Raw genomic sequence first — 26,450 nt, 5'->3', positions numbered from 1 at the left:
TCTCCTCCCTGATGAAGGAACATTTATTCCGAAAGCTAGGAGCTTAAATTTTCGGTTGTTTTTTGTGTCTCTATCGGCTGTACTGAGCTGAGGTAAGTACTGGCCAGCCCCTCTATCTCTTTGTTAGTAAGTGTATAAACTAAGACATTCTGCAGATCGAAGTTGAAACTTAGTGAACAATGTTGATCAACTAATATCAATTCAGAAAAGTAAAATTCCAAATATATCTGCAGCATTTTTGTGTCAGTCAATAAAATTTTCTCCTTGTTTTTGTGGTCGTAGCATATAACACAGTACTTATCTGTGTTCAAATTCATACTACTGTGGTACAGAAATTCATTATCTAATAATTCGAGCTCTATGGATACCTCTTCTTTGTTTGACCATCACAACTCAAATAGGCAGAAATGGTCCTCCCAATTGAAATTGATATTCTGTCTTAATTAAAGTTCATTTCTTCTTTTGAAAGCCTTTCTTGTACCTGTCAACTTCTCACCTGTCTCTCAGTACACGTAATTAAAATTCCGTTTTTAATGTTTGTTTGGTTGCCCATCTTCCTTTCACAGTAGCTTTTATATTTTAATTATCATTTTCCTTGTCATCCCAAGTGCTAAGTCAGCCCTGACCTGGGGTTCTGGGCAACGTTTCTGAACTCTACACCTTTTCCTAAACCCTACGAATCCTTTTCCTTCTCCCCTCTTTCTAGCCCTTCAATTCTTTTTGTCAGAAAAGGAGCCACTGACTCCAATCTTTGTGTGTGTGTGTGTGTGTGTTTGTTTGTGTGTGTGTGTGTGTGTGTGTGTGTGTGTGTGTGTGTGTGTGTGTGTTTTCTCCTGCCTTGGTGAGTAGATTTTTTTATCTATCCAATTACATTACATTGCAGTACCTTTTTGTATATGTGTCTCCTAATGCTGCCGCTTGGAAAGTAAAGTATTTATCGATCCCATTACTTATATTTTCAAAATGGATTTTTTGTTGATTTATTTCCATAAATGAAATCTTATTTTGTATTGTAATTGGAATAGATTTTACAACACAGTCCATTGTGCAGAAAAGAACCTTGGGGTCAGCGATAATGGTTTCGGAATGTCATAAGGTTTGACTAAGATGCTACACAGGTTAGGAGGATGACAGTGGATGGTGTGAGGAGGATACCAGGGAGGGAGGATCTCGTTTCTGGGCTTGACTTGAGAAAGCCATAGCATTGATGGATTAAATTTCAAAGTGTTAAGACCTGAGTAGTGATGGATCAAAAGTTTTAGAAGTGGGAACTATACACTCTGTAATCAAAAGTATCCAGACACCTGGCTGAAAATGACTTACAAATTTGAGGGGCCCTCCATCGGTAATGCTGGAATTCGATATGTTGTTGGCCCACCCTTAGCCTTGATGCCAGCTTCCACTCTCGCAAGCATATGTTCCATCAGGTGCAGGGAGGTGTCTTGGGGAATGGCAGCCCATTCTTCACAGAGTGCTGCACTGAGGAGTGGTATAGCTGTCAGTTGCTGAGAACTGTCATGAAGTCGGCATTCCAAAACATCCCAAAGGTGTTCTACAGAATTCAGGTAAGGAGTCTGCACAGGCCAGTCCCTTACAGGGATATTACTGCCATGTAACCACTCCACTACAAGCTGTGCATTATGACCAGGTGCTTGATCATGTTGAAAGAAGCAATTGCCATCCACGAATTGCTCTTCAACAGCGGGAAGCAAGAAGATGCTTAAAACATCAATTTAGGCATGTGCTGTGAGAGTGACATGCAAAACAACAAGGGGTGCAAGCCCCCTCCATGAAAAACACGACCACACCATAACACTACCGCCTCCGAGTTTTACTGTTGGAATTACACACACTGGCAGATGACATTCACAGGGCATTCGCTATACCCACACCCTGCCATCAGATCGCCACGTTGTGTACCATGATTTGCCACTCCACACAATGTTTTTACATTGTTCAATCATCCAATGTTTACACTCCTTACACCAAGTGAGTCATTGATTGGCATTTAGCAGCATGATGTGTGGCTGATGAGCAGCCGCTCAACCAAGAAATCCAAGTTTTCTCACCTCCTGCCTAACTGTCATAGCATTTCTACATCTACATCTATATGATTACTCTGCTATTCACAATAAGTGCCTGGCAAAATTTTCTGTGTGAGCCCTGATTTCTGTTATTTTATCGTAATGATCGTTTCTCCCTATGTAGGTGTGTACCAACAGAATGTTTTCGCAATCAGAGGAAAAAACTGGTGATTGAAATTTCATGAGAAGATCCCATAGCAACAAAAAACGCCTTCATTTTAATGATTGACACTCCAATTCATGTATCATGTTTGTGGCACTATCTCCCCTATTTTGTGATAATACAAAATAAGCTGCCCTTCTTTGTACTTTTTCTATGTCATCCGTCGGTCCCACCTGATGCGGATCCCACACCGCACAGCAATACTCCAGAATAGGGTAGACAAGTGTAGAGTAAGCAGGCTCTTTAGTAGACCTGTTGCACTTTCTAAGTGCTCTGCCAATGAATCACAGTTTTGGTTTGCTCTACCAACAACATTATCTATGTGATCAATCCAATTTAGGTTACTTGTAATCCCCAAGTATTTAGTTGAATTTAAAGCCTTCAGATTTGTGTTACTTATTGCTTAATCGAAATTTAGTGGATTTCTTTTAGTACTCATGGGAATAACATCACACTTTTCTTCATTCAGGTCAACTGGCACTTTTTGCACCATTCAGATATCTTATCCAAATCATTTTGCAATTCGTTCCAGTCATCCGATGGCTATACAAGACGGTAAATGACAGCATCATCAGCAAACCATCTAGGATGGCTACTCAGATTGTCTCCTATGTTGTTAATATAGATTAGGAACAGTAACATTTCCTTGGGGCAGTGGATTCTGATGAAGTTTCGAATTCCTGTGTGATGGTCTCGATAGATGTCTGCCTATTACACATTACGACCCTCTTCAACTGTCGGCGGTCTCTGTCAGTCAACAGATGAGGTCAGCCTGTATGATTTTCTTCTGTTAAGTGTGCCTTCATGTTTCCACTTCACTACCATATCAGAAACAGTGGATCTAGGGATGTTTAGTAGCGTGGAAATCTCACGTATAGTCGCATGACACAAGTGACACCCAATCACCTGACCACGTTCGAAGTCTGTGAATTCCGTGCAACGCCCCATGCTGCTCTCTCATGGTGTCTAATGACTGCTGAGGTTGCTGATATAGAGTCCCTGGCAGTAGATGGTAGCACAATGCACCTAACATAAAAAACGTATGTTTTTGGGAGGGTCTGGATATTTTTGATCACATAGTGTATCAGTCAGAGTATGAGAGGAGGATACTGCACAAGAGATCTGTTTACGGATACATTTTGAGATGTAGCTATGAAAGCAGACAGGCTGGGAGATGTAGCTGGTGGTGATGTTGTAGGATTCACTAATGGAGCAGAAACATTTGCTGCACATGCTTAACCTATGGGAAGGGGGCTTTTGATGTGGAAAAGGTGGCAGCTGTCAAAAGTACAAGATTATTATATATTATTGAAGCAATTTTATATAAATTCACTGTAGCTACATTAAATGATATATTGTCACAAAACTCAACACACATGTACAAAAACACAAAAAATTTTGTACTGTTGCAGCCACACTTCAGATTTCTGTCACAAGAGTGAAGCAGTGACCAGCTAGACAAGATGGCAACAGCTATTGAAAAAGCGAAAGTTGGGCTTGAAATGTACATCAATCTGCTGTAAGAGAGCAACAATGCTTCAGAAAGAAGTTGAATAAAGTTAGAATGGTGACTGCAGGGAAATGGGCCAGTAATTTTCTATGTCTTCTGCATTTCCATTCCTAAGCAAAGGTACAACTCATGCCTGTTTTAACTGCTCTGGAAATGTCCCTGATGTGAAGGATTCATTTATTATATTTCTTAAGGGGCCCTGTGTAATCTCTATGCATTGTTTCAGTACACACATTGGGACTTCATCTAAGCCTACTGACTTTTTATTTTTTAATTGTTGAACAGTTTTATTGACTTCATTCTCTGTGGCTGGAAGTAACATCGTTGAATTTAGTGCAACATTATTTAAAGGTATTATATATGACTTGTGGAGACTTCTCAGCAATACTTGAAAAATGCTCATTTACATAGTTTGCTAAGTGTTGTGGATCATTAATGCAGGATGTGTTTATGCAAGATGGAACAGTGAAGATAGTAGAGGATCAAATAGGCAAAAAGACTCAAACAAGTAGAAATATATAATGCTATGACAGTTTTGAAACCAAATTTCAATGTGCTAAACAGTCCCAAGGACAGGTGTACACTCTGATTAAAGAGAACTTTGTAGAAAAGGAAAACAATTTTAGGAACATTAAGAGCTAGGATGGAAAGCCAGTAGCATGCATGGAAACAAGTGCTGGAAGGTGGAAGCAATACACAGAAAAGCTACAGCATACAAAAGAGATTAACCTGAAGATGGTATTAACAAATGTGGGTGGGAATTAGATCAGGATGAGATGAGACATACGATACTGTTATAATTACAATTCCACAGAAGACAATTGCTGGCAGGTGTGAATATCACCAGACTATCAATTTAGTAAGCCATGGCTGTGATACAGAAGGGTGGAAACTGGCAGAAGCTAGCCCTGGGGAAAAAAACAAGGCAGTATTGAACCTACAACTTATCTTACAAGACAGACTGAAAAATGGCAAACCCATATTTATTTGCAAACCTGTATTTATTTCATCTGTAGATTTAAAGCAAGCTTTTGACAAAGTTGACTGGGATACTATCTTCGGAATTCTGAAGGTAGCAGGTTGCAAAAGTTACCTACAATTTGTACAGAATACTGAATGCAGTTCTAAGAGTCACAGGACATGAAGACAAACAGTGGTTGAGAAGAGATTGAGACACAATTGTAACCTACACCCAATGTTATTCAATCGGTACAATGAGTACCAGTAAAAAAATCAAGAAGAAAACTGGAAAGAGAGTTGAAGTTTGGTGAGAAAAAAATATAATATTTCAGGTTTCATATTACATAATACCTGCATCAGAGACTGCAAAGAAGTAGGAAGAGTAGTTACAAGGGATGTATATTGTCTTGAAAAAATGTTATAAAATGAATATCAACAACAATATAAGAATAGATTTCTATTCATCAAGTAGGGAAGGTGCTGAGTCACAGACACACATAACTTTTGGATGAAACAGTCCTTCTGAAATAGAAAACACACACATATTCACAAAAGTACAACTACCACACCCATGACCACTGTTGGGCCTCAGCACAAAAAGAGAATCGCCATGTGTGTGGGAGTTGTGCTTACACAAATGTGTGGTTTTTTTCTGTTTTAACATGAAGGCCTTTTTTCCTCCAAAGCTAAAATATTTAGCAGCCTTCTTCACTTTGCCTGTCTACAATTCAATGCCTCGTGTGTGTGGACAGTGGCAACCTATCCTCTTCATATTGCTGTTATTCCATCAAGGACTTTCCATTGTTTGAATATCAACAAAAGTGATACATGGTAAACTACATCTGTACCTATACTCTGCAAACCACCATGAGGTGCATAGTAGAGGGTATGAACCACTGTTATCAGGGTTTCTTCCCATTCCATTCACATATGGAGCACAGAAAGAATGATTGCCTGAATGCCTTTGTGCATGTAGCAATTATTCTAATCTGATCCTCATGATCACTATGTGAGTGGTACATAGGGGATTGTAGTATACACCTAGAATCATCATTTAATGATGATACTTGAAACTCTGTTAATAGACTTTCTCGGAATAGTTTACGTTTATCTTCGAGAGTCTTCCAGTTCAGCAGCTTCAGTATCTCTGTGACATTCTGCTATGATCCTCATGATCACTGTGTGAGTGGTACATAGGGGATTGTAGTATACACCTAGAATCATCATTTAATGACGATTCTTGAAACTCTGTTAATAGACTTTCTCGGGATAGTTCACGTTTATCTTCGAGAGTCTTCCAGTTCAGCAGCTTCAGTATCTCTGTGACATTCTGCCATGGATCAAACAAACCTGCGACCAGTCTTGCTGCCCTTCTCTGTGTGTGTTCAATATACTCTGTTAGCCCTATTTGGTAAGGGTCCCATACACCTAAGCAATAACTTTGATGTGATTAAAAGCCTTAGCATATGACCAGAATGTCTTAGGGTTTTGTGAAATTATATAATCTGATAAGATTCTGTTAAGGTAATAATATGAACTATAATTAAATAAGACAGTGCTGGGGGACATAGATTAGGAAATAGGACACTAAACAGTAGTAACTGAGGTTTGCTGGTTGTGGAGCAAAATAACTTATGACTGTCAAAGTAGAGAGGATATAAAGTGCAAACTGATAATAGCCAGAAAAACATTCTCAAAGATAAGAGAAATTTGTTAACACTGAATATAAATTTAAATGTTAGAGGGTCTTCTCTAAAGGTGTTTGTCTGAAGAGTAGCCATGTGCTGAAGTGAAATGTGAACAATAAATAGTTTGAATTATAAACAGTTCAGACTATAAGACCATTCTGATATGTGGTGCTACAGAAGCATTTTGAAGACTAGATAGTAGATCAGACAACTAATGAGGAGGTAGTGAACTAAACTGAGAAAAAAAGAAATTTATAACACAATATGACTAAAAGCAGGGATCCGTTGATAGTCAAATGCCTGAGACATTTTGTAATTGTTAATTTAACAATGGAAAGAGGTGAAGAGTTGGGGCAAAAACAGTAGAGGAAGATCAGCGCTAGACTTCAGAAAGCAAATTCAAATGTATCTGGCCTGCAGTAGTTACGAAGAGTGAAGAACTGCAGCAAACCAGTCTTTCATCTAAAGACAACAAGAAGAAGCCTTGTGACATTACTTTGTTATGAAACCACAAGAGACCAGCTGCACTGAACGGTTTCACCAGATTCCCTTAAGCTGTTACTTTTCACATTTTCTGAAGGGTCTCCACAGCTACTGTAACAGTCCTGTAGTATGTGGTATATACGTCCTCACTGTGGTTTGCCGCTAAAAGTAAAACTCACTCCATGGTACTGCCCATTTTCCACTACTTGTGTGACAGACTGGACTTCCACTAAGAGAATGGAAATGGAATACAACAAGCTCCCAAATTCTTCAATGAGGTACGTAAGGTACTTTGGGATGAAACATTTTCACAAGCTTCTAAGATCAGCCTACACAAGGCATACCTCTTATCTATCAAGTAGAAGAAGCAACAGTTACTGTGCTGAATACCAACTGTCTATGCGCAATTAAAAAGAAGTTCCTTTATTCTCGTCCACAGAAAATGAATGAGATAAAATTACGAATGAAGATAGTTGACAGCAAATAAGATCTTGAACAGATGTGATTGCAGTAGTATAGTTATGTGCAGGTAATAGGTCTCCACAGGGTTATATGTATTTACTGTGGTCAAAAATGTTCCTTAGAAGAGACCCTGTGACAACTGGGAGGATCTGACCCTCACAGATCTCCTCATTTGTTTTTCCAACTTGCATAAGACAAATGGTGCAACATCTGTGGCAGGACGAGGAAAGTTGGAGGACGCTTATTTACAACTGTATGATCATTTTGATACCTGGAAAGTCAAATAAAGCTTAGCAAAGTACCAACTTAGCTGTCATGATATATGGAACAGTTCTACAGATACACTCAAAAGAGAAAGGAATATCTATAATGTAGAAAAGACAAGAAAGGGGAGGCAAGAGGCTTTCCAGCTTTCCAATAGCTTAAGTGTAAAAACCATTCAGGAGCACCAGGTCCCATAACTTCTGTGTTCCTTTTTATCATTCTGTATTTAACATGCAACAAGATTTTATGTCTAACATCACTTCATACTCTTACTGTACACTATACACATAATGACACACTTTACCTCAACAAAGTCATAGTAGCAGTCACCCATCTCTTCCATTTCTATGTCAATGAAGACAAGCTGTAGAATGCTTCCCCTGCTTGTTGATATCTTCCAGGTACATAACGAAACATCATGATAATTTTGTGGATAATTAGGAGAAGTAAATGATCCTGAAGGGCTTGTCATAATTCCACCACATCCTGAAAGAAGATAATACATTTTATGGAATTGAACTTTTCACATCATATCCCACTATGAGTTACTGAGAGTTATAACTCTTAGCAAATATACACTGCAGTCTGTGACAGTCCAACAAAGGTTCTACTTATATTCTCGACCAGAAGATTTTCTTTTCTGAACACATTTACGAATTATTATCTTCACATATTTAATTTTACTCTTGCTCTTAAGTCTGGACTCAAGAGAAACTTTTGGCTGAAGTGTGGCTGTTATGATCTATGAGAAAACAATATTTCAGCACAAGAGAAAATACGGTGACAGCTAAAATATATCATTTGTTTTGTTATGTTTCAATTACTTGGTGAAAATGAGTAATGTAGTACTTTCTGTACTGTTACTAGTGACACTTCATTTGTACAAGCAGTATCACCTTTAACCAGGTGATAGTAAAGAAATATCCATTTCAGAAAATTACTGAATCAAAAAACATACAGAAATACTGGTCAGAGCTTATCTTCAGGAGAAACCCCTTCAAGTGCTTCCAACCTCACCAAGCAAGTTCTCTTTCCTCCTTGAGGGAGGTACCTTTCGTTAAAAAGGCTAGTAGTGCTCCGTTTGATATAAAGTGTTTTTGTTAGAAACTATGAGAAACATATCCATGACAGTCAGTACTGTCAAACATTTCTTTCTCTTTGTGAACATTTAAAACATTTGTTCTTGTTGTACATAATTTGTAACTCAGCATGATGGACAACAATTTGTAACTTGGCATCAAACACAAAGCATGTCTTGTTGTTATCACTAACGGAGACTGGCTAGCAGGGGCTGGTAGAGCTTATTACCAGAGCTGTTTTTCCCATAATCGTCCTGTTAATTTATAAAGCTATTACCATGCAGGCCATGAACCATGGACCATGCCGTTGGTGGGGAGGCTTGCGTGCCTCAGCGATACAGATCGCCGTACCGTAGGTGCAACCACAACGGAGGGGTATCTGCTAAGAGGCCAGACAAATGTGTGGTTCCTGAAGAGGGGCAGCAGCACTTTCAGTAGTTGCAGGGGCAACAGTCTCAATGATCGACTGATCTGGGCTTGTAACACTAACCAAAACAGCCTTGCTATGCTGGTATTGCGAACAGCTGAAAGCAAGGGGAAACTACAGCTGTAATTTCTCCCGAGAGCATGCAGCTTTACTGTATGGTTAAATGATGATGGCGTCCTCTTTGGTAAAATATTCTGGAGGTAAAATAGTCCCCCATTCGTATCTCCGGGCGGGGACTACTCAAGAGGATGTCGTTATCAGGAGAAAGAAAACTGGCATTCTACGGAGCATGGAATGTCAGAGTCCTTAATCAGGCAGGTAAGTTAGAAAATTTAAAAAGGGAAATGGATAGGTTAAAGTTAGATATAGTGGGAATTAGTGAAGTTCGGTGGCAGGAGGAACAAGACTTTTGGTCAGGTGAATACAGGGTTATAAATACAAAGTCAAATAGTGGTACTGCAGGAGTAGGTTTAATAATGAATAAGAAAATAGGAGTGCGGGTAAGCTGCTACAAACAGCATAGTGAATGCATTATTGTGGCCATGATAGACATGAAGCCCACGCCTACTACAGTAGTACAAGTTTATATGCCAACTAGCTCTGCAGATGATGAAGAAACTGATGAAATGTATGATGAGATTAAAAATTATTGAGGTAGTGAAGGGAGATGAAAATTTAAGAGTCATGGGTGACTGGAATTCGAGAGTAGGAAAAGGGAGAGAAGGAAAGATAGTAGGTGAATATGGATTGGGGGTAAGAAATGAAAGAGGAAGCCGGCTGGTAGAATTTTGCACAGAGTATAAATTAATCATAGCTAATACGTGGTTCAAGAATCATAAAAGAAGGTTGTATACATGGGAGAAACCTGGAGATACTGGAAGGTATCAGATAGATTATATAATGGTAACTGTAGATTAAAACTGAAGAAACTGCAAAAAGGTGGGAAATTGAGGAGATGGGACCTGGATAAACTGAAAGAATCAGAGGTTGTAGAGAGCTTCAGAGAGAGCATTAGGGAACTATTGACAAGAATGGGGGTAAGAAATACAGTAGAAGACGAATGGGTAGCTTGAAGAGACAAAATAGTGAAGGTAGCAGAGGATCAAGTAGGTAAAAAGATGAGGACTAATAGAAATCCTTGGGTACCAGAAGAGATATTGAATTTAATTGATGAAAGGAGAAATACAAAAATGCAGTAAATGAAGCAGGCAAAAAGGAATACAAAAGTCTCAATTATGAGATCGGCAGGAAGTGCAAAATGGCTCAGCAGGGATGGCTAGAGGACAAATGTAAGGGGGTAGAGGCTTATCTCACTAGGGGTAAGATAGATACTGCTACAGGGAAATTAAAGAGACCTTTGGAGAAAAGAGAACCACTTGTATGAGTATCAAGAGCTCAGATGGAAACCCAGTTCTAAGCAAAGAAGGGAAAGCAGAAAGGTGGAAGCAGTATAAAGAGGGTCTATACAAGGGTTATGTTGAGAACAATATTATGGAAATGGAAGAGAATGTAGATGAAGATGAAATGGGAGATACAATACTGCATGAAGAGTTTGACAGAGCACTGAAAGACCTGAATCAAAAGAAGGCCTCGGCAGTAGACAACATTCCATTAGAACTACTGACGGGCTTGAGAGAGCCAGTCCTGACAAAACTCTGCCATCCGCTGAGCAAGATGTATGAGACAGGCGAAATACCCTCAGACTTCAAGAATAATATAATAATTCCAATCCCAAAGAAAGCAGGTGTTGACAGATGTGAAAATTACTGAACTATCAGATTAATAAGTCACCACTGCAAAATACTAACTCGAATTCTTTACAGACGAATGGAAAAACTGGAGGGAGGATCAGTTTGGATTCCGTAGAAATATTGGAACACGTGAGGCAATACTGACCTTACGACTTATCTTAGAAGAAAGATTAAGGAAAGGCAAACCTACATTTCTAACAGTTGTAGACTTAGAGAAAGCTTTTGACAATGTTGGCTGGAATACACTCTTTCAAATTCTAAAGGTGGCATGGGTAAAATACAAGGAGCGAAAGGCTATTTACAATTTGTACAGAAACCAGATTGCAGTTATAAGAGTCAAGGGCCATGAAAGGGGAGCAGTGGTTGTGAAGGGAGTGAGACAGGGTTGTAGCCTCTCCCCGATGTTATTCAATCTGTATATTGAGCAAGCAGTAAAGGAAAGCAAAGAAAAATTTGGAGTAGGTATTAAAATCCATGGAGAAGAAATAAAAACTCTGAGGTTCACCGATGACATTGTAATTCTGTCATAGACAGCAAAGGACTTAGAAGAGCAGTTGAATGGAATGGACAGTGTCTTGAAAGGAAGATATAAGATGAACATCAACAAAAGCAAAACAAGGACAATGGAATGTAGTCTAATTAAGTCAGGTGATGCTGAGGGAATTACTCTAGGAAATGAGACACTTAAAGTAGTAAAGGAGTTTTGCTCTTTGGGGAGCAAAATAACTGATGATGGTCGAAGTAGAGAGGATATAAAATGTAGACTGGCAATGGCAAGGAAAGCGTTTCTAAAGAAGAGAAATTTGTTAACATCGAGTATTGATTTAAGTATTTGTATGGAGTGTAGCCATGTATGGAAGTGAAACATTGACGATAAATAGTTTGGACAAGAAGTGAATAGAAGCTCTCGAATTGTAGTGCTACAGAAGAATGCTGAAGATTAGATGGGTAGATCAAAAACTAATGAGGAGGTATTGAATAGAATTGGGGAGAAGAGAAGTTTGTGGCACAATTTCACAAGAAGAAGGTACCGGTTGGTAGGACATGTTGGTAGGACATGTTCTGAGGCATCAAGGGATCACAAATTTAGTATTGGAGAGCAGCTTGGAGGGTAAAAATCGCAAAGGGAGACCAAGAGATGAATACACTAAGCAGATTCAGAAGGATGTAGGTTGCAGTAAGTACTGGAAGATGAAGAAGCTTGCACAGGATAGGGTAGCATGGAGAGCTGCATCAAACCAGTCTCAGGACTGAAGACCACATCAACAACAACCACCATGCAGGATGAAACTGTTCTTTCAATTTACAGCCACAGCTCTTAAAATAAAGAAATTAAATGAATGGTGAAAGATCTCTGTGTGGACAACAGTATGGTCTTTACTCTGGGATATTAATAATGAAATAAATGTGGTTCATGTCTTTACTGTGGGATATTAATAATGAAATAAATGTGGTTCATGTTAACAGAATCATTGACATACTCTTCATTAAAAATACTTACATGAAAAACAGTTAAAATGCATTTACACACATCTACAAACGGATGTGTACACAGATGTGTAGTGCAAGGCAAGATAATGAACAAAAATATTATTCTATCAATGCATTAAAACCTTGTTTCTTAAAGGTATATGGAAGATTTTTGACAATCTACACAGTTTTAGTAAACCCAACCATACTTTTCTCATCATCAGCTAAGACAGTCTGCAAGACTCACTTAATCATTTCTTTGTCAGTTCACAGGAAAACACCACCAGCCTGAGGCCCACCATGTGAAACAAGATTGTATTCCTAAAGCCATATTGCTCAGCATATACATTCAACTCATCACTTATGGCAATTACCATAAGAGTGTGTAAGTTTTAATACTCAGTTTTTCAAATGTCATCGCAAAACTGTACATAGCACAGTTCTTTATACTATTTATTTTGCTGTTTTTATATCACTGAATACAAATATGCAATAAAGAATTTATTTACTCACAATAGATCATGAACAAAAGACTTGAAATAAATTAAAGGCACATTTTACCAATGCAGGTCTTTTTAAAAAAATAATAAAATTAGTTATGACTGACACGTCTTTCACAAAATAAGAATTCACTCCTACCTTTGATTCAGAAAACCAATGTTTCTTTTCAGACAGCTTCTAACAACAAGTCTGTGTAAACAGAGTTTTTCTTTATAATTTGATGCTCTGGCTCTTAATTTGTTCACTTTTTGGTGAAAGCAGTTCAGAAGAATGAATAAAAGTTCTAAAAATAGCAACCAGAAGATACTCTTCAATTTCAGAATAAGGAACATTCAAGTCACTGTACAACAATAGCCAGAATCTCCTCATTTTTATATCGAATACAGGATGATTCTAAAAGGAATTTACAGCTTTACTTACATACATAATTTTATTGAGAAGGCTTATACATGTAGTAGAGATGTCACCTTGTAGCAAAATACTGCAAGTTTTGTCTCATACATTCACTATCACTTTAACTGATAAGAAATGTTGATTTGTCACTAAAAACCACATGAGAAAGCAATGTGTCATCTTCCTCAATCTGACATAACATTTCTGCACAAAATGCATTCTGTTTCTCCTTTACTCAGTCTGTGAGGGCACATAACAATGTCAGTCTGTGTGGCTTCACATTCAATCTTTTTCTTAGCACTCTCCAGACAGTTGATTGAGGAACTCCAAGCTATGGCAACACACTGATTTCCTGGGGCAGTGAACAAAACTCTTTCTCACCTAGTCTTTCTCACCCACTCAACAACAGCCTTGGAGACTAGTAGGCAACCTGGAGATTCGTTACAACAAATGTTACAATCAGTTTAAATGAAATTCTGATGCCCAGAGTAGAGCTGCTAGGTTCCTTATGGTACTCAGTTTGAGATTTATGTTGAACCTTTGTTGCTGACTTTGTTTCTTCCATCTAAAACATGTAATGAGCAAATTCACGCATTGTAAATTTTGCCATTTTAGTTTTCAACATTCTGTCTTTCCTAGTGGTGGAATTTGGTATTAAAACAATAAGTGAATGGAACTTGAAGTATTTTACTACAATATGCGGCCTTACCCTAAAGTCTATGTAAGACCAATAAAATTTTTGTATGTAACTGAAGCTTCTTTTAGAATCAACCTATATAGATGTAGGGGTTTCAGTTACCCCTCATCAGGTCCTGAAATGAGAAATGTGCTCCCCACTATTCATGCTACCACTCGCACAGTGGTATTTCATGGCCCACCCAACCTATGTGATATCCTTGTCTGTCCCTATTCCAGCTCTGCTCTCAACCTCTTGCCTCTTGGCTCATATTCCTGCATTAGACCATGCAAGACCTGTTTCATACATTCTCCTGCCACCATCTACTGCAGTCCAGCCACTGGTATCTCCTACCCCACTAAAGGCCGGGTTAACTATGAAAGCAATCCTATGATCTACCAACTTAGCTGCAATCACTGTGCATTCTACATGGGCATGACAACCAACATCCTGTTGGTCGAAAAGAATGGCAACTGCCGAACTACAGCCAAGAGGCAACTGGATCACCTAGCTGCTGAACATGAGACACAACGTAATATGCTTCACTTTAATCACTGCTTCACAATCTGTGTCATCTGAATTCTTCCAACAGACACCAGATTTTCTGAATTACACAGATCAGAACTCTCCCCACAACATATACTTCCTTCTTGGCCTCAACCTTCATTAGTACCTTTATTCCACCTGCCTATACACCTCCATACTCCCATTCTGGCACAACCATGCCTTCTATCCCACTAATGTACCCAAATATTTCTTTCCTCTTCTGTACTTCTATTCTTTCACATATCCTTTTCTCCTCCCACTTTGACTGCTGGCCCTATCTGGCCTCACAGTACAGCAACCCAATGCTGCACCAGAGGCCCTATCCTGTAACCACCACACCCTCCCTGGTTTCCACAGGCAGCATCTGCCTCCGTCCCTACCCTGCAATTCCTCCCCTTCCCTGCCCCACAACTGATCCTTACCCTCACTACACAGCATAAGTAGATTGCTGCTCACATCAGACGCAAATGAAGTCTGGTCTTAGTGACTACGGACAGTGGCCATGTATGCGTGAGTATTTCTTGTGTCAACACGTGTGAGTCTTATTTTCTGAAGAAGGACTTTGTTCAAAAGTTGAAATATTTCTATCATTCTTTTTCAATGGGCTGGTCTGTGACACAGTGCCTGCTGTATGTGGCATTTAGAAGTCTACGCTTTCCATATTATTGTTATATATAACTCTGTCACTTCTGTTTCATTCTTTAATCTCCAATTTTATTTCACAATAATTACCATCAAAACCAAGTTATGAAGCAAGAGCTTATCCCACAGCAACATTAACACAGATAAAGCCTTCAAGTAGTGTTTGGTACAAATGAGTTAACATGTTTTGCACAGCGAAAGGGATAGTTTAAAGTGTTGTATTGTCAAACAATTAATGACATCATCTTGAAATACGCCACACTGAAAAAAGTTAGCAGTTTCTGATGAAAGATGTTGGTGGAAAATGGATTGTTATTAATTTAGATGAGTTCCAGAATGACATAATTCATCATACTATTTTAAAACTCAACAATACTGGAGAGAACCCACAAGAATGAAGTGTCCAAAAGAATTTCAAATTAACATTACCACTGCTTGTAATGATTTAATTTTTTAATAAAATCAACATTTTTTAGGGTGAGAGTTAAAATCAGTAAATTTACATTAATCAATATATATCTCATTTCTTCTCTTGCCACAGATGTATAATGCAATTGGACAAATAATAAAAAAAGGAGAAAACATTTTCTCCTTCCACTGCTTGATGAGTAAATTTTTTTATCTATCTAGTTACATTAGATCACATATCATTACTTGCTCTTATCACCACAATATTACCAGAGATATCATATTCAAATTAACTCATTCATGACTTACAACCACTGACCTGTTGCTGTGCCATCCCATGTGATACGGAAACCTTTCCTCTGAATACTATAGTCTGTTACAAAGCGTATAAACATGAGATGGCTGTGTGATGGGATTGTCCTTGGTATAGCTGTACCACAAAATTTGCCCACTAATGGCGAAAGGGCATTGCCTCCATTTCTGCAAGTACATGAGCAGAAAATGGTCAATATTAAAACTTCAATAACACAGCAAGAACCATAATATGTATTTAGCAAAAGAGCATAACATGAAACTAACAGTACTCCATATTAAACAATACACTTCTAAGGAAGCAACAGGGCATGTACAAATATTATATATTGCCAATATTAGCAACAAGTGTACAAATGGCAACAACCGCTAAAGCTGTTTAGTTATTTCTTTGGTCATGAAAAATAATCCGTCATTGCTAATCTCGAGGTCCTGAAGCAATTGCAATATGGCTGAAATATTACAATTATCTGGTTCCGTTTACCCATTTCAGTAACCACTAGATCACTTTTCCATTAAGTATCACTGATAAACATAAAGAATATAGAAGGGCCATCAAAACAAAATTGTCCCAGTAATCTGAGTGCACTTAGAAAAGTAATTAAGTAAATGTAGCAGTGTGATCCGAACGGTGTTGTTACTTGTTGAAAGTTAAAGTGTGCAGTTTCAAAGCAAAAATTCTATTAAAGATTGGAATGGTAGATAAGTAGTAATTAATAGGACAAGTTCTAACACCAAAGAAGGTAACAAAGAGTTCACAATGATGAAGAAACACAATTTCACAAATTTACCCCATGCAACTGAGTACATGACAGATAACAATCCTGGTGAATACTTTATTATGAAAAAATGTGAATAGGCTTCTCACCAGCTAGCAATAGTCTGCAAACTTCTACAATAAAAGTATTACAGATGACACAATAACTGACAGTTAATTGACTTTAGACTCTTCTGGCACATGATTACCATGTGAAGTATGTATGTTGATCCCATGTTTTGAGATTCAGAGGATCAATGATTTGAGACAAAACTGTTAATAGCAAAGCTATGACAAGGTTTAGTGCTGTTCATGTGTCTCACCAAACACTTAAAACGGATTTTCAGTACGGCAACACTATGAAGCAATTCAAAGTCCTACACCACAGTCTCTTTTTGTCAGTATCCAGCAGTTCTGTTTGGAGACACAGGCTGAAATTTATATGTGCATCTTCCTTTGCCTTTTCAATGGCTTGATAAACTATGAATGCCATGTGCACTGAAATATTTAATGGCCTTGTAAATATTTTATGACTTTTTCCCCACAAAGACAGTCTGCAGTTTCTGATTTCATACAACTCACCCACTTCTCATCTTAATAATGGATCACCACCAACATTCCCAAACTTAACTAAGTAGTGTTGTATGACTTCAAACAGAGGCGCAGAGGAACTACAGTTTTCTCAAAAAGTGTTTCACATGCTGCCGGTACAAGCACATGGAACAGGTTCCCACATATACAAGTGGCCCAAAGACTTCTTAAGCAATAGAGCCCAGTATGTTGTCCTTGATTGTAAATGTTCATCAGAGACAAGGGATCATCAGGAGGGCGCTGGGAAATATATATACATGCTTTCATAAACAATGAATATAATAGAGGGAAACATTCCACATGGGAAAAATATATCTAAAAACAAAGATGATATGAGTTACCAAACACAGGCGCTGGCAGGTCGATAGACACACAAACAAACACAAAGATACACACAAAATTCAAGCTTTTGCAACCAACGGTTGCTTCTTCAGGAAAGAATGCTAGGGCGAAGGCATGTTTGCGGAGGTAATGTGAATAAAACTTAATGGGGTCGTTGTGGGGGTGTTGTGAGAGTGACATGGTATTAGAAGGTGGAAAGTGTAACATGAGGCTGCAATGAAAATGAAAATAAAAAAATATGGGGAGAGATAAAGGTGAACTAGAAAGCCACTGGGGATCTTGTGTGAAAAAAGGCGAAAAAGTGTTGGCTAAAGTTGGGCTATGTTGATCCTGTGGTGAACTTGGGTTGGTAGACAACAATGTGCATAAAGGTTAGGTGGTTGTGCTGCTGTCAAAACACATTAAAGGGTGGAGAAATTCGGGAAAATTTCGAAAAAACTACGTGTAAATGTATTAAAAGGAGTGGTTTTGTGGTGGCAGATTATGAAAATGAAGCTAACAGTTGTCTGACAAAGAAATAATGACGTTAGAACTTATGGGAAGCAGCTAAAAATGATCAGTGATGTGGGAAAAACGGAAATGGAAAGAAAGCAAAAGTTATTAGAACTAGCCGAAATGGTTGTTTAATAGGTGAAAGGAACTGTTGGTGGGCTAGAAACGGTGGATTTTATAGCAGCGGTAGTGTTGAAAGCAGAAAAAAATTTTTGGTTATGGTTTGGAAGTGGGTTACGTATTATTGAGTATATATAGGCAAGATAAAATTGTATAGTAGATTATGGTAAAAGGAGAAGGTGAATAAAAAGTGAAACTACTGGCAAAAACAGAAAGAGAAAATAAGACGACAGAAAAGATTTCGAAATGCAACAGTGACAATTTCCTGAAGAAGCAGCCGTTGGTTGCGAAAGCTTTGAAGAAGCAACCATCGGTTGCGAAAGCTAGCAATTCTGTGCGTGTGTTTGTGTGTTTTGTTCATGTGACTGTCTGCCGGCGCTTTCCCGCTTGGTAAGTCTTGGAATCTTTGTTTTTAATATATACATACATACATACATAAAACCAAAGATTCCAAGACTTACCAAGCGGGAAAGTGCCGGGAGATATGCACAATAAATAAAACACACAAACACACACACAGAATTTCTAGCTTTCACAACCGACGGTTGCTTCTTCAGGAAAGAGGGAAGGAGAGGGAAAAACGAAAGGATGTGGGATTTAAGGGAGAGGGTAAGGAGTCATTCCAATCCCGGGAGCGGAAAGACTTCCCTTAGGGGGGAAAAAAGGACAGGTGTACACTCGCACACATACACATATCCATCCGCACATACACAGACACAAGCAGACATTTGTAAAGGCAAAGAGTTCGGGCAGAGATGTCAGTCGAGGTGGAAATACAGAGGCAAAGAAGTGGTTGAAAGACAGGAGAGGTATGAGCGGCGGCAACTTGAAATTAGCGGAGGTTGAGGCCTGGCGGATATCGAGAAAAGAGGATATACTGAAGGGCTAGTTCCCATCTCCGGAGTTCGGATAGGTTGGTGTTGGTGGGAAGTATCCAGATAACCCGGACGGTGTAACACTGTGACAAGATGTGCTGGCCGTGCACCAAGGCATGTTTAGCCACATGGTGATCCTCATTACCAACAAACACTGTCTGCCAGTGTCCATTCATGTGAATGGACAGTTTGTTGCTGGTCATTCCCACATAGAAAGCGTCACAGTGTAGGCAGGTCAGTTGGTAAATCAAGTGGGTGCTTTCACACGTGGCTCTGCCTTTGATCGTGTACACCTTCCGGGTTACAGGACTGGAGTAGGTGGTGGTGGGACAACATCGATGTACTGTGGAGACCTCACGCCCACGTGTTGAGCAATTCGGCGGTACGTCCACCCGGCCTTCCGCATGCCCACTATACGCCATCGCTCAAAGTCCATCAACTGCACATACGGTTCACGGCCACGCTCTCGCGGCATGCTACCAGTGTTAAAGACTGCGATGGAGCTTTGTATGCCACGGCAAACTGGCTGACACTGATGGCGGCAGTGCACAAATGCTGCGCAGCGAGCGCCATTCGTCGGCCAACACCGTGGTTCCTGGTGTGTCTGCTGTGCCGTGCGTGTGATCATTGCTTGTACAGCCCTCTCGCAGGGTCCGGAGCAAGTATGGTGGGAAATGGAAAAAAGAACACATTGACACCAATGTGTCAGACCCACCATACTTGCTCCGGACACTGCGAGAGGGCTGTGTCTGCTTGTGTCTGTGTATGTGCGGATGGATATGTGTGTGTGTGTGTGTGTGTGTGTGCGAGTGTACACCTGTCCTTTTTTTCCCCCTAAGGGAAGTCTTTCCGCTCCCGGGACTGGAATGACTCCTTACCCTCTCCCTTCAAACCCACATCCTTTTGTCTTTCCCTCTCCTACCTGAAGAAGCAACCATCGGTTGCGAAAGCTAGTAATTCTGTGTGTGTGTTTGTGTGTTTTGTTCATGTGCCTGTCTGCCGGCGCTTTCCCGCTTGGTAAGTATTGGAATCTTTGTTTTTAATATATAGAAAGAAACTTCCACATGGGAAAAATATATTAAAAACAAAGATTCCAAGACTTACCAAGCGGGAAAGCGCCGGCAGACAGGCACAATGAACAAAACACACAAACACACACACAAAATTACTAGCTTTCGCAACAGGCACAATGAACAAAACACACAAACACACACACAGAATTACTAGCTTTCGCAACCGATGGTTGCTTCTTCAGGAAGGAGAGGGAAAGACTAAAGGATGTGGGTTTTAAGGGAGAGGGTAAGGATTCATTCCAATCCCGGGAGCGGAAATACTTCCCTTAGGGGAAAAAAGGACAGGCGCACACACACACACACACACACACACACACACACACACACACACACACACACATATATCCATCCGCACATACACAGACACAAGCAGACATATTTAAAGGCAAATAGTAAGGGCAGAGATGTCACGCGAGGCGGAAGTACAGGGACAAAGAAGTTGTTGAAAGACAGGTGAGGTATGAGCAGCGGCAACTTGAAATTAGCGGAGGTTGAGGCCTGGCGGATATCGAGAAGAGAGGATATACCTAAGGGCGAGTTCCCATCTCCGGAGTTCGGATAGGTTGGTGTTGGTGGGAAGTATTCAGATAACTTGGACGGTGTAACACTGTGCCAAGATGTGCTGGCCGTGCATCAAGGCATGTTTAGTCACAGGGTGATCCTCATTACCAACAAACACTGTCTGCCTGTGTCCATTCATGCGAATGGACAGTTTGTTGCTGGTCATTCCCACATAGAAAGCGTCACAGTGCAGGCAGGTCAGTTGGTAAATCACGTGGGTGCTTTCACACGTGGCTCTCCCTTTGATCGTGTACACCTTCCGGGTTACAGGACTGGAGTAGGTGGTGGTGGGAGGGTGCATAGGACAGGTTTTACACCGGGGGCGGTTGCAAGGGTAGGATCCAGAGGGTAGGAAAGGTGGTTTGGGGATTTCATAGGGATGAACCAAGAGGTTACGAAGGTTAGGTGGACGGCGGAAAGACACTCTTGGTGGAGTGGGGAGGATTTCATGAAGGATGGATCTCATTTCGGGGCAGGATTTTAGGAAGTCGTATCCCTGCTGGAGAGCCACATTCAAGGTCTGATCCAGTCCCGGGAAGTATTCTGTCACAAGTGGGGCACTTTTGGGGTTCTTCTGTCAGAGGTTCTGGGTTTGAGGGGATGAGGAAGTGGCTCTGGTTATCTGCTTCTGTACTAGGTTGGGAGGGTAGTTGCGGGATGCGAAAGCTGTTATCAGGTTGTTGGTGTAATGGTCGAGGGATTCAGGACTGGAGCAGATTCGTTTGCCATGAAGGCCTAGGCTGTAGGGAAGGGACCGTTTGATATGGAATGGGTGGCAGCTGTCATAATGGAGGTACTGTTGCTTGTTGATGGGTTTGATGTGGACGGATGTGTGAAGCTGGCCATTGGACAGATGGAGGTCAACGTCTAGGAAAGTGGCATGGGATTTGGAGTAGGACCAGGTGAATCTGATGGAACCAAAGGAGTTGAGGTTGGAGAGGAAATTCTGGAGTTGTTCTTCACTGTGAGTCCAGATCATGAAGATGTCATCAATAAATCTGTACCAAACTTTGGGTTGGCAGGCTTGGGTAACCAAGAAGGCATCCTCTAAGTGACCCATAAATAGGTTGGCATACGAGGGGGCCATCCTGGTACCTATGGCTGTTCCCTTTAATTGTTGGTATGTCTGGCCTTCAAAAGTGAAGGAGATGTGGGTCAGGATGAAGCTGGCTAAGGTGATGAGGAAAGAGGTTTTAGGTAGGGTGGCAGGTGATCGGCGTGAAAGGAAGTGCTCCATTGCAGCGAGGCCCTGGACGTGTGGAATATTCGTGTATAGGGAAGTGGCATCAATGGTTACAAGGATGGTTTCCGGGGGTAACACTGGGTACGGATTCCAGGCGTTCGAGAAAGTGGTTGGTGTCTTTGATGAAGGATGGGAGACTGCATGTAATGGGTTGAAGGTGTTGATCTACGTAGGCAGAGATACGTTCTGTGGGGGCTTGGTAACCAGCTACAATGGGGCGGCCAGGATGTTTGGGTTTGTGAATTTTAGGAAGTAGGTAGAAGGTAGGAGTGCGAGGTGTCAGTGGGGTCAGGAGTTTGATGGAGTCAGGTGAAAGGTTTTGTAGGGGGCCTAAGGTTCTGAGGATTCCTTGAAGCTTCGCCTGGACATCAGGAATGGGATTACCTTGGCAAACTTTGTATGTAGAGTTGTCTGAAAGCTGACGCAGTCCTCAGCCACATACTCCCGACGATCAAGTACCACGGTTGTGGAACCCTTGTCAGCCGGAAGAATGATGATGGATCGGTCAGCTTTCAGATCACGGATAGCCTGGGCTTCGGCTGTGGTGATGTTGGGAGTAGGATTAAGGTTTTTCAAGAAAGATTGAGAGGCAAGGCTGGAAGTGAGAAATTCCTGGAAGGTTTGGAGAGGGTGATTTTGAGGAAGAGGAGGTGGGTCCCGCTGTGATGGAGGACGGAACTGTTGCAGGCAGGGTTCAATTTGGATAGTGTCTTGGGGAGTTGGATCATTAGGAGTGGGATCAGGATTATTTTTCTTCGTGGCAAAGTGATATTTCCAGCAGAGACTACGAGTGTAGAACAGTAAATCTTTGACAAGGGCAGTTTGGTTGAACCTGGGAGTGGGGCTGAAGGAGGCCTTTGGATAGGACAGAGGTTTCGGATTGGGAGAGGGGTTTGGAGGAAAGGTTAACTACTGAATTGGGGTATTGGGGTTCCAGATTGTGTTGACTAGAATTTTGAGGTGTTGGGGGGAGTGGAGCTGGAAGTGGGAGATTGAGTAGATGGGAGAGACTGGGTCTGTGTGCAATGAGAGGAGGTTGAGGTTTGTTGGAAAGGTTGTGGAGGGTGAGTGAGTTGCCTTTCCGGAGGTGGGAAACAAGGAGATTGGATAGTTTTTTGAGGTGGAGGGTGGCATGTTGTTCTAATTTGCGGTTGGCCTGTAGGAGGATGCTATGTTTAGCCGGTGTGGATGTGGGAGTGGAAAGATTGAGGACTTTGATTTGGGATAGGAGTTGACGGGTGTGTTCATTGGCCGAGTCGATGTATAGGTGAAGGATTAGGCGGGTGAGGGCTATGGATTGTGCTGTTTGGAACTGGTATAAGGACTGATGGAAAGAAGGATTGCAGCCAGAGATGGGAACTTTAAGTGTGAGGACATTGGGAGTAATGCCAAATGTCAGACAAGCCTGAGTAAATAAAATATGGGAGCGTAATCTGGCTAGGGTGAAGGCATGTTTGCGGAGGGAATGTAAATAAAATTTAATGGGGTCGTTGTAGGGATGTTGTGAGGTTGACATGGTATTAGAAGGTGGAAAGGGTAATATGAGGTTAAAGTGAAAGTAAATAGAAATTTATATAGGGAGAGATAAAGGTGTCAAAAAAGTCGAAAAAGTGTTGGTTTGAGATGAGCTATGTTGATCCTGTGCTGAACTTAGGTTGGTGAACAACAATGGGTGCAAAGGTTGGGTAGTTATGTTGTCTCCAGATCACGTTAAAGGGTGGGGAAATTCAAAAAAATTTCGCAAAAATTTCCGAAAAAATAAAATTAGAAAAAAAATAAAATTCGAAAAAATTTTTCGAATAAAATCTCGAAAAATGTGTGTGTAAATGTATTCAAAGGACTGGTTGGGTACTGGCAGGTTATGAGAATGAGGCTAACAATTCTTTGATGAAGAAATAATAACGTGCAAACCTGTGGGAAGCTGCTAAAAAATGATCGGTTATGTGGGAAAAACGGGAATGGAAATAAAACGAAAGTTGTTGGAAATAACTGAGATGGTTGTGTGTTTACACGAAATGTTTGTAAACTTGGAACAGTGGATTTTATAGCAGCGGTTATGTTGAAAGCGTTAGGTTATGGTTTGGAAGTAAATTACGTATTATTGAGTATAATTAGGCAGGATAAAATGTATGGTAGATTATGGAAAAAGGGAAGATGAATACAAAGTGAAACTACTTATACAAACGAAAAGAGAAAGTAAGACGATAGAGAAGATTTCGAAATGCAACAGAGACAATAACAAACGTAATTGTTGGGTTCAAATTAATGATGATGTAAATAAAATAGAAAGAAACTTCCACATGGGAAAAATATATTAAAAACAAAGATCCAAGACTTACCAAGCGGGAAAGCGCCGGCAGACAGGCACAATGAACAAAACACACAAACACACACACAGAATTACTAGCTTTCGCAACCGATGGTTGCTTCTTCAGGAAGGAGAGGGAAAGACAAAAGGATGTGGGTTTTAAGGGAGAGGGTAAGGAGTCATTCCAATCCCGGGAGCGGAAAGACTTCCCTTAGGGGAAAAAAAGGACAGGTGCACGCACCCCCCCCCCCCCCCCACACACACACACACACACACACACACACATATCCATCCGCACATACACAGACACAAGCAGACATATTTAAAGGCAAAGAGTAAGGGCAGAGATGTCAGTCGAGGCGGAAGTACAGAGGCAAAGAAGTTGTCCTATGCACCCTCCCACCAAGACCTACTCCAGTCCTGTAACCCGGAAGGTTTACATGATCAAAGGGAGAGCCACGTGTGAAAGCACCCACGTGATTTACCAACTGATCTGCCTGCACTGTGATGCTTTCTATGTGGGAATGACCAGCAACAAACTGTCCATTCGCATGAATGGACACAGCTAGTTACTATATTTGTTAGCAGTACCTTTGAACAACACACAAGTATCACAGAGATGCTTCGGGAACTCAAATGTGACTCTCTAGAGGCAAGATGATATTCTCTTCAAGGAACACTACTGAGAAATTTTAGAGAAGTGGAATTGGAAGCTGTCTACTGAACTATTGTACTATTGGCAAAATACATTTCGCATAAGGAACATGAACATAAGGTACAAGAGATTAGCATTCATTTGGAGGCATACAGAAGTCGCTTTTCCCTCATCATATCTACGAGTGGAAAGGAAATGTCTAGTAGTGGTACAGAGCATCCACTGACACACACTGTGTAGTGGTTTGAGAAGTAGATGTAGATTAAGGAATGACTCAACTTATATTAATGTACTAAATAATGCATATGTGAATTCTACAGCTTCTGTATCCGGTAAGGAAGGAGTATCAGAACAAATGACGGGCTTGCTGCAAAAACCAGATAAGTGCATTTCTGGTCAAAAACGAGATGTTATCGGCACGAGATATGTGATCAGAACGTACATCTTTTGGTGCAAGAACCAGACCTTTGCGAACTGATCTGAATGAGATATGCATGGTTGTGTTTGATGGAAGAAACAGATTAGTCCTGGACTTGCCTGGTTCTTGCATCAGTAGGTGGCAGCACTAGCGTGGCAGGCTGTTGTGTTGTTTAGATGGCTGCATGTGAAGTTGAAGTTGTTCAGATCGTGCATTTATCTGTAGTGTATATTGTGATTAAGACATGTCTGCCAATGATTCATGCAGTGATAGTGAATATGAACATGTAACAAAGAAAAGAAAAGGTGATTCTAGTAAATGGGAAAGAAACAGAGACAAATTGAAAAGGCTACGTGGTGAGTCGTATGTCACATGTAGTGGCAAGGTTATTCCGGCTCGTGAAACTTGGCCTGCATGCGACTGCAAAAGAAAATGTTTAGATGTACTTGATACAAAGGAAAAACAGGAAATACTGACAAAGTTTAACTCACTTTCAACAAAGGAGCACAGGATTCATTTTTGTGTGCATTGACTACACCAAAGCAAGTAGACCGGCAAAGGCCTAGAAGAGGTGAAGATTCACAAGTTTGTAAGTTGACATACATTTACAAGGTATGTATTTGTGTAATAACATGCAGTAAGTAATATTAGCCCAAAATAATATGTATTTTTAAAGTGAGGAAACCAAATTTATTCACGAAAGTTTTTGAAATAACATTTTATGTCTTTCTAGGTTCAGCTTAAAACCCAACAAATTGTAACATGCAAAAAAGCTTTCTGCAGTTTTTATGGGATAAAGAAGGCACGGGTTGACTGTCTGGCTTCATTTGCATCCAAAAATATTGGTCTACCAACAGATCATAGAGGAAAACATGAAAACAGGCCTAACAGAGTGAATGATAATGACTTAGAAAATGTTATAAATAACATAAAACAGTTTATACCTAAAAACAAAGATGATGTGACTTACCAAACAAAAGCAGCGGCAGGTCGATAGACACACAAACAAACACAAACATACACACAAAATTCTAGCTTAACCAACCAACGGTTGCTTCTTCAGGAAAGAGAGAGGGAGAGGGAAAGACAAAAGGATGTGGGTTTTAAGGGAGAGGGTAAGGCATCATTCCAATCCCGGGAGTGGAAAGACTTACCTTAGGGGGAAAAAAGGACAGGTGTACACTCACACACACACT

At 40.4% G+C, this 26,450-nt stretch overlaps 1 protein-coding gene across 1 annotated transcript in view; it reads right to left on the bottom strand.

Moving 5' to 3' along the window:
• LOC126285435 (cubilin-like) overlaps positions 1-26,450 on the bottom strand; it is a 780,558-nt gene that overhangs the window by 490,667 nt on the left and 263,441 nt on the right. Inside the window, exons 25-26 of the mRNA XM_049984824.1 lie at positions 15,827-15,987; positions 7,919-8,100 (exon numbers count right to left, since the gene is read on the bottom strand). Of these exons, the coding sequence (XP_049840781.1) occupies positions 7,919-8,100; positions 15,827-15,987 (343 nt within the window). The remainder of the gene's footprint in view (positions 1-7,918; positions 8,101-15,826; positions 15,988-26,450) is intronic.

This window comes from Schistocerca gregaria, chromosome 8, assembly GCF_023897955.1.
Source record: "Schistocerca gregaria isolate iqSchGreg1 chromosome 8, iqSchGreg1.2, whole genome shotgun sequence".
In the NCBI taxonomy this organism is placed as follows: Eukaryota; Metazoa; Arthropoda; class Insecta; order Orthoptera; family Acrididae; genus Schistocerca; species Schistocerca gregaria.
This window is presented reverse-complemented; position numbering and strand designations above follow the sequence as displayed.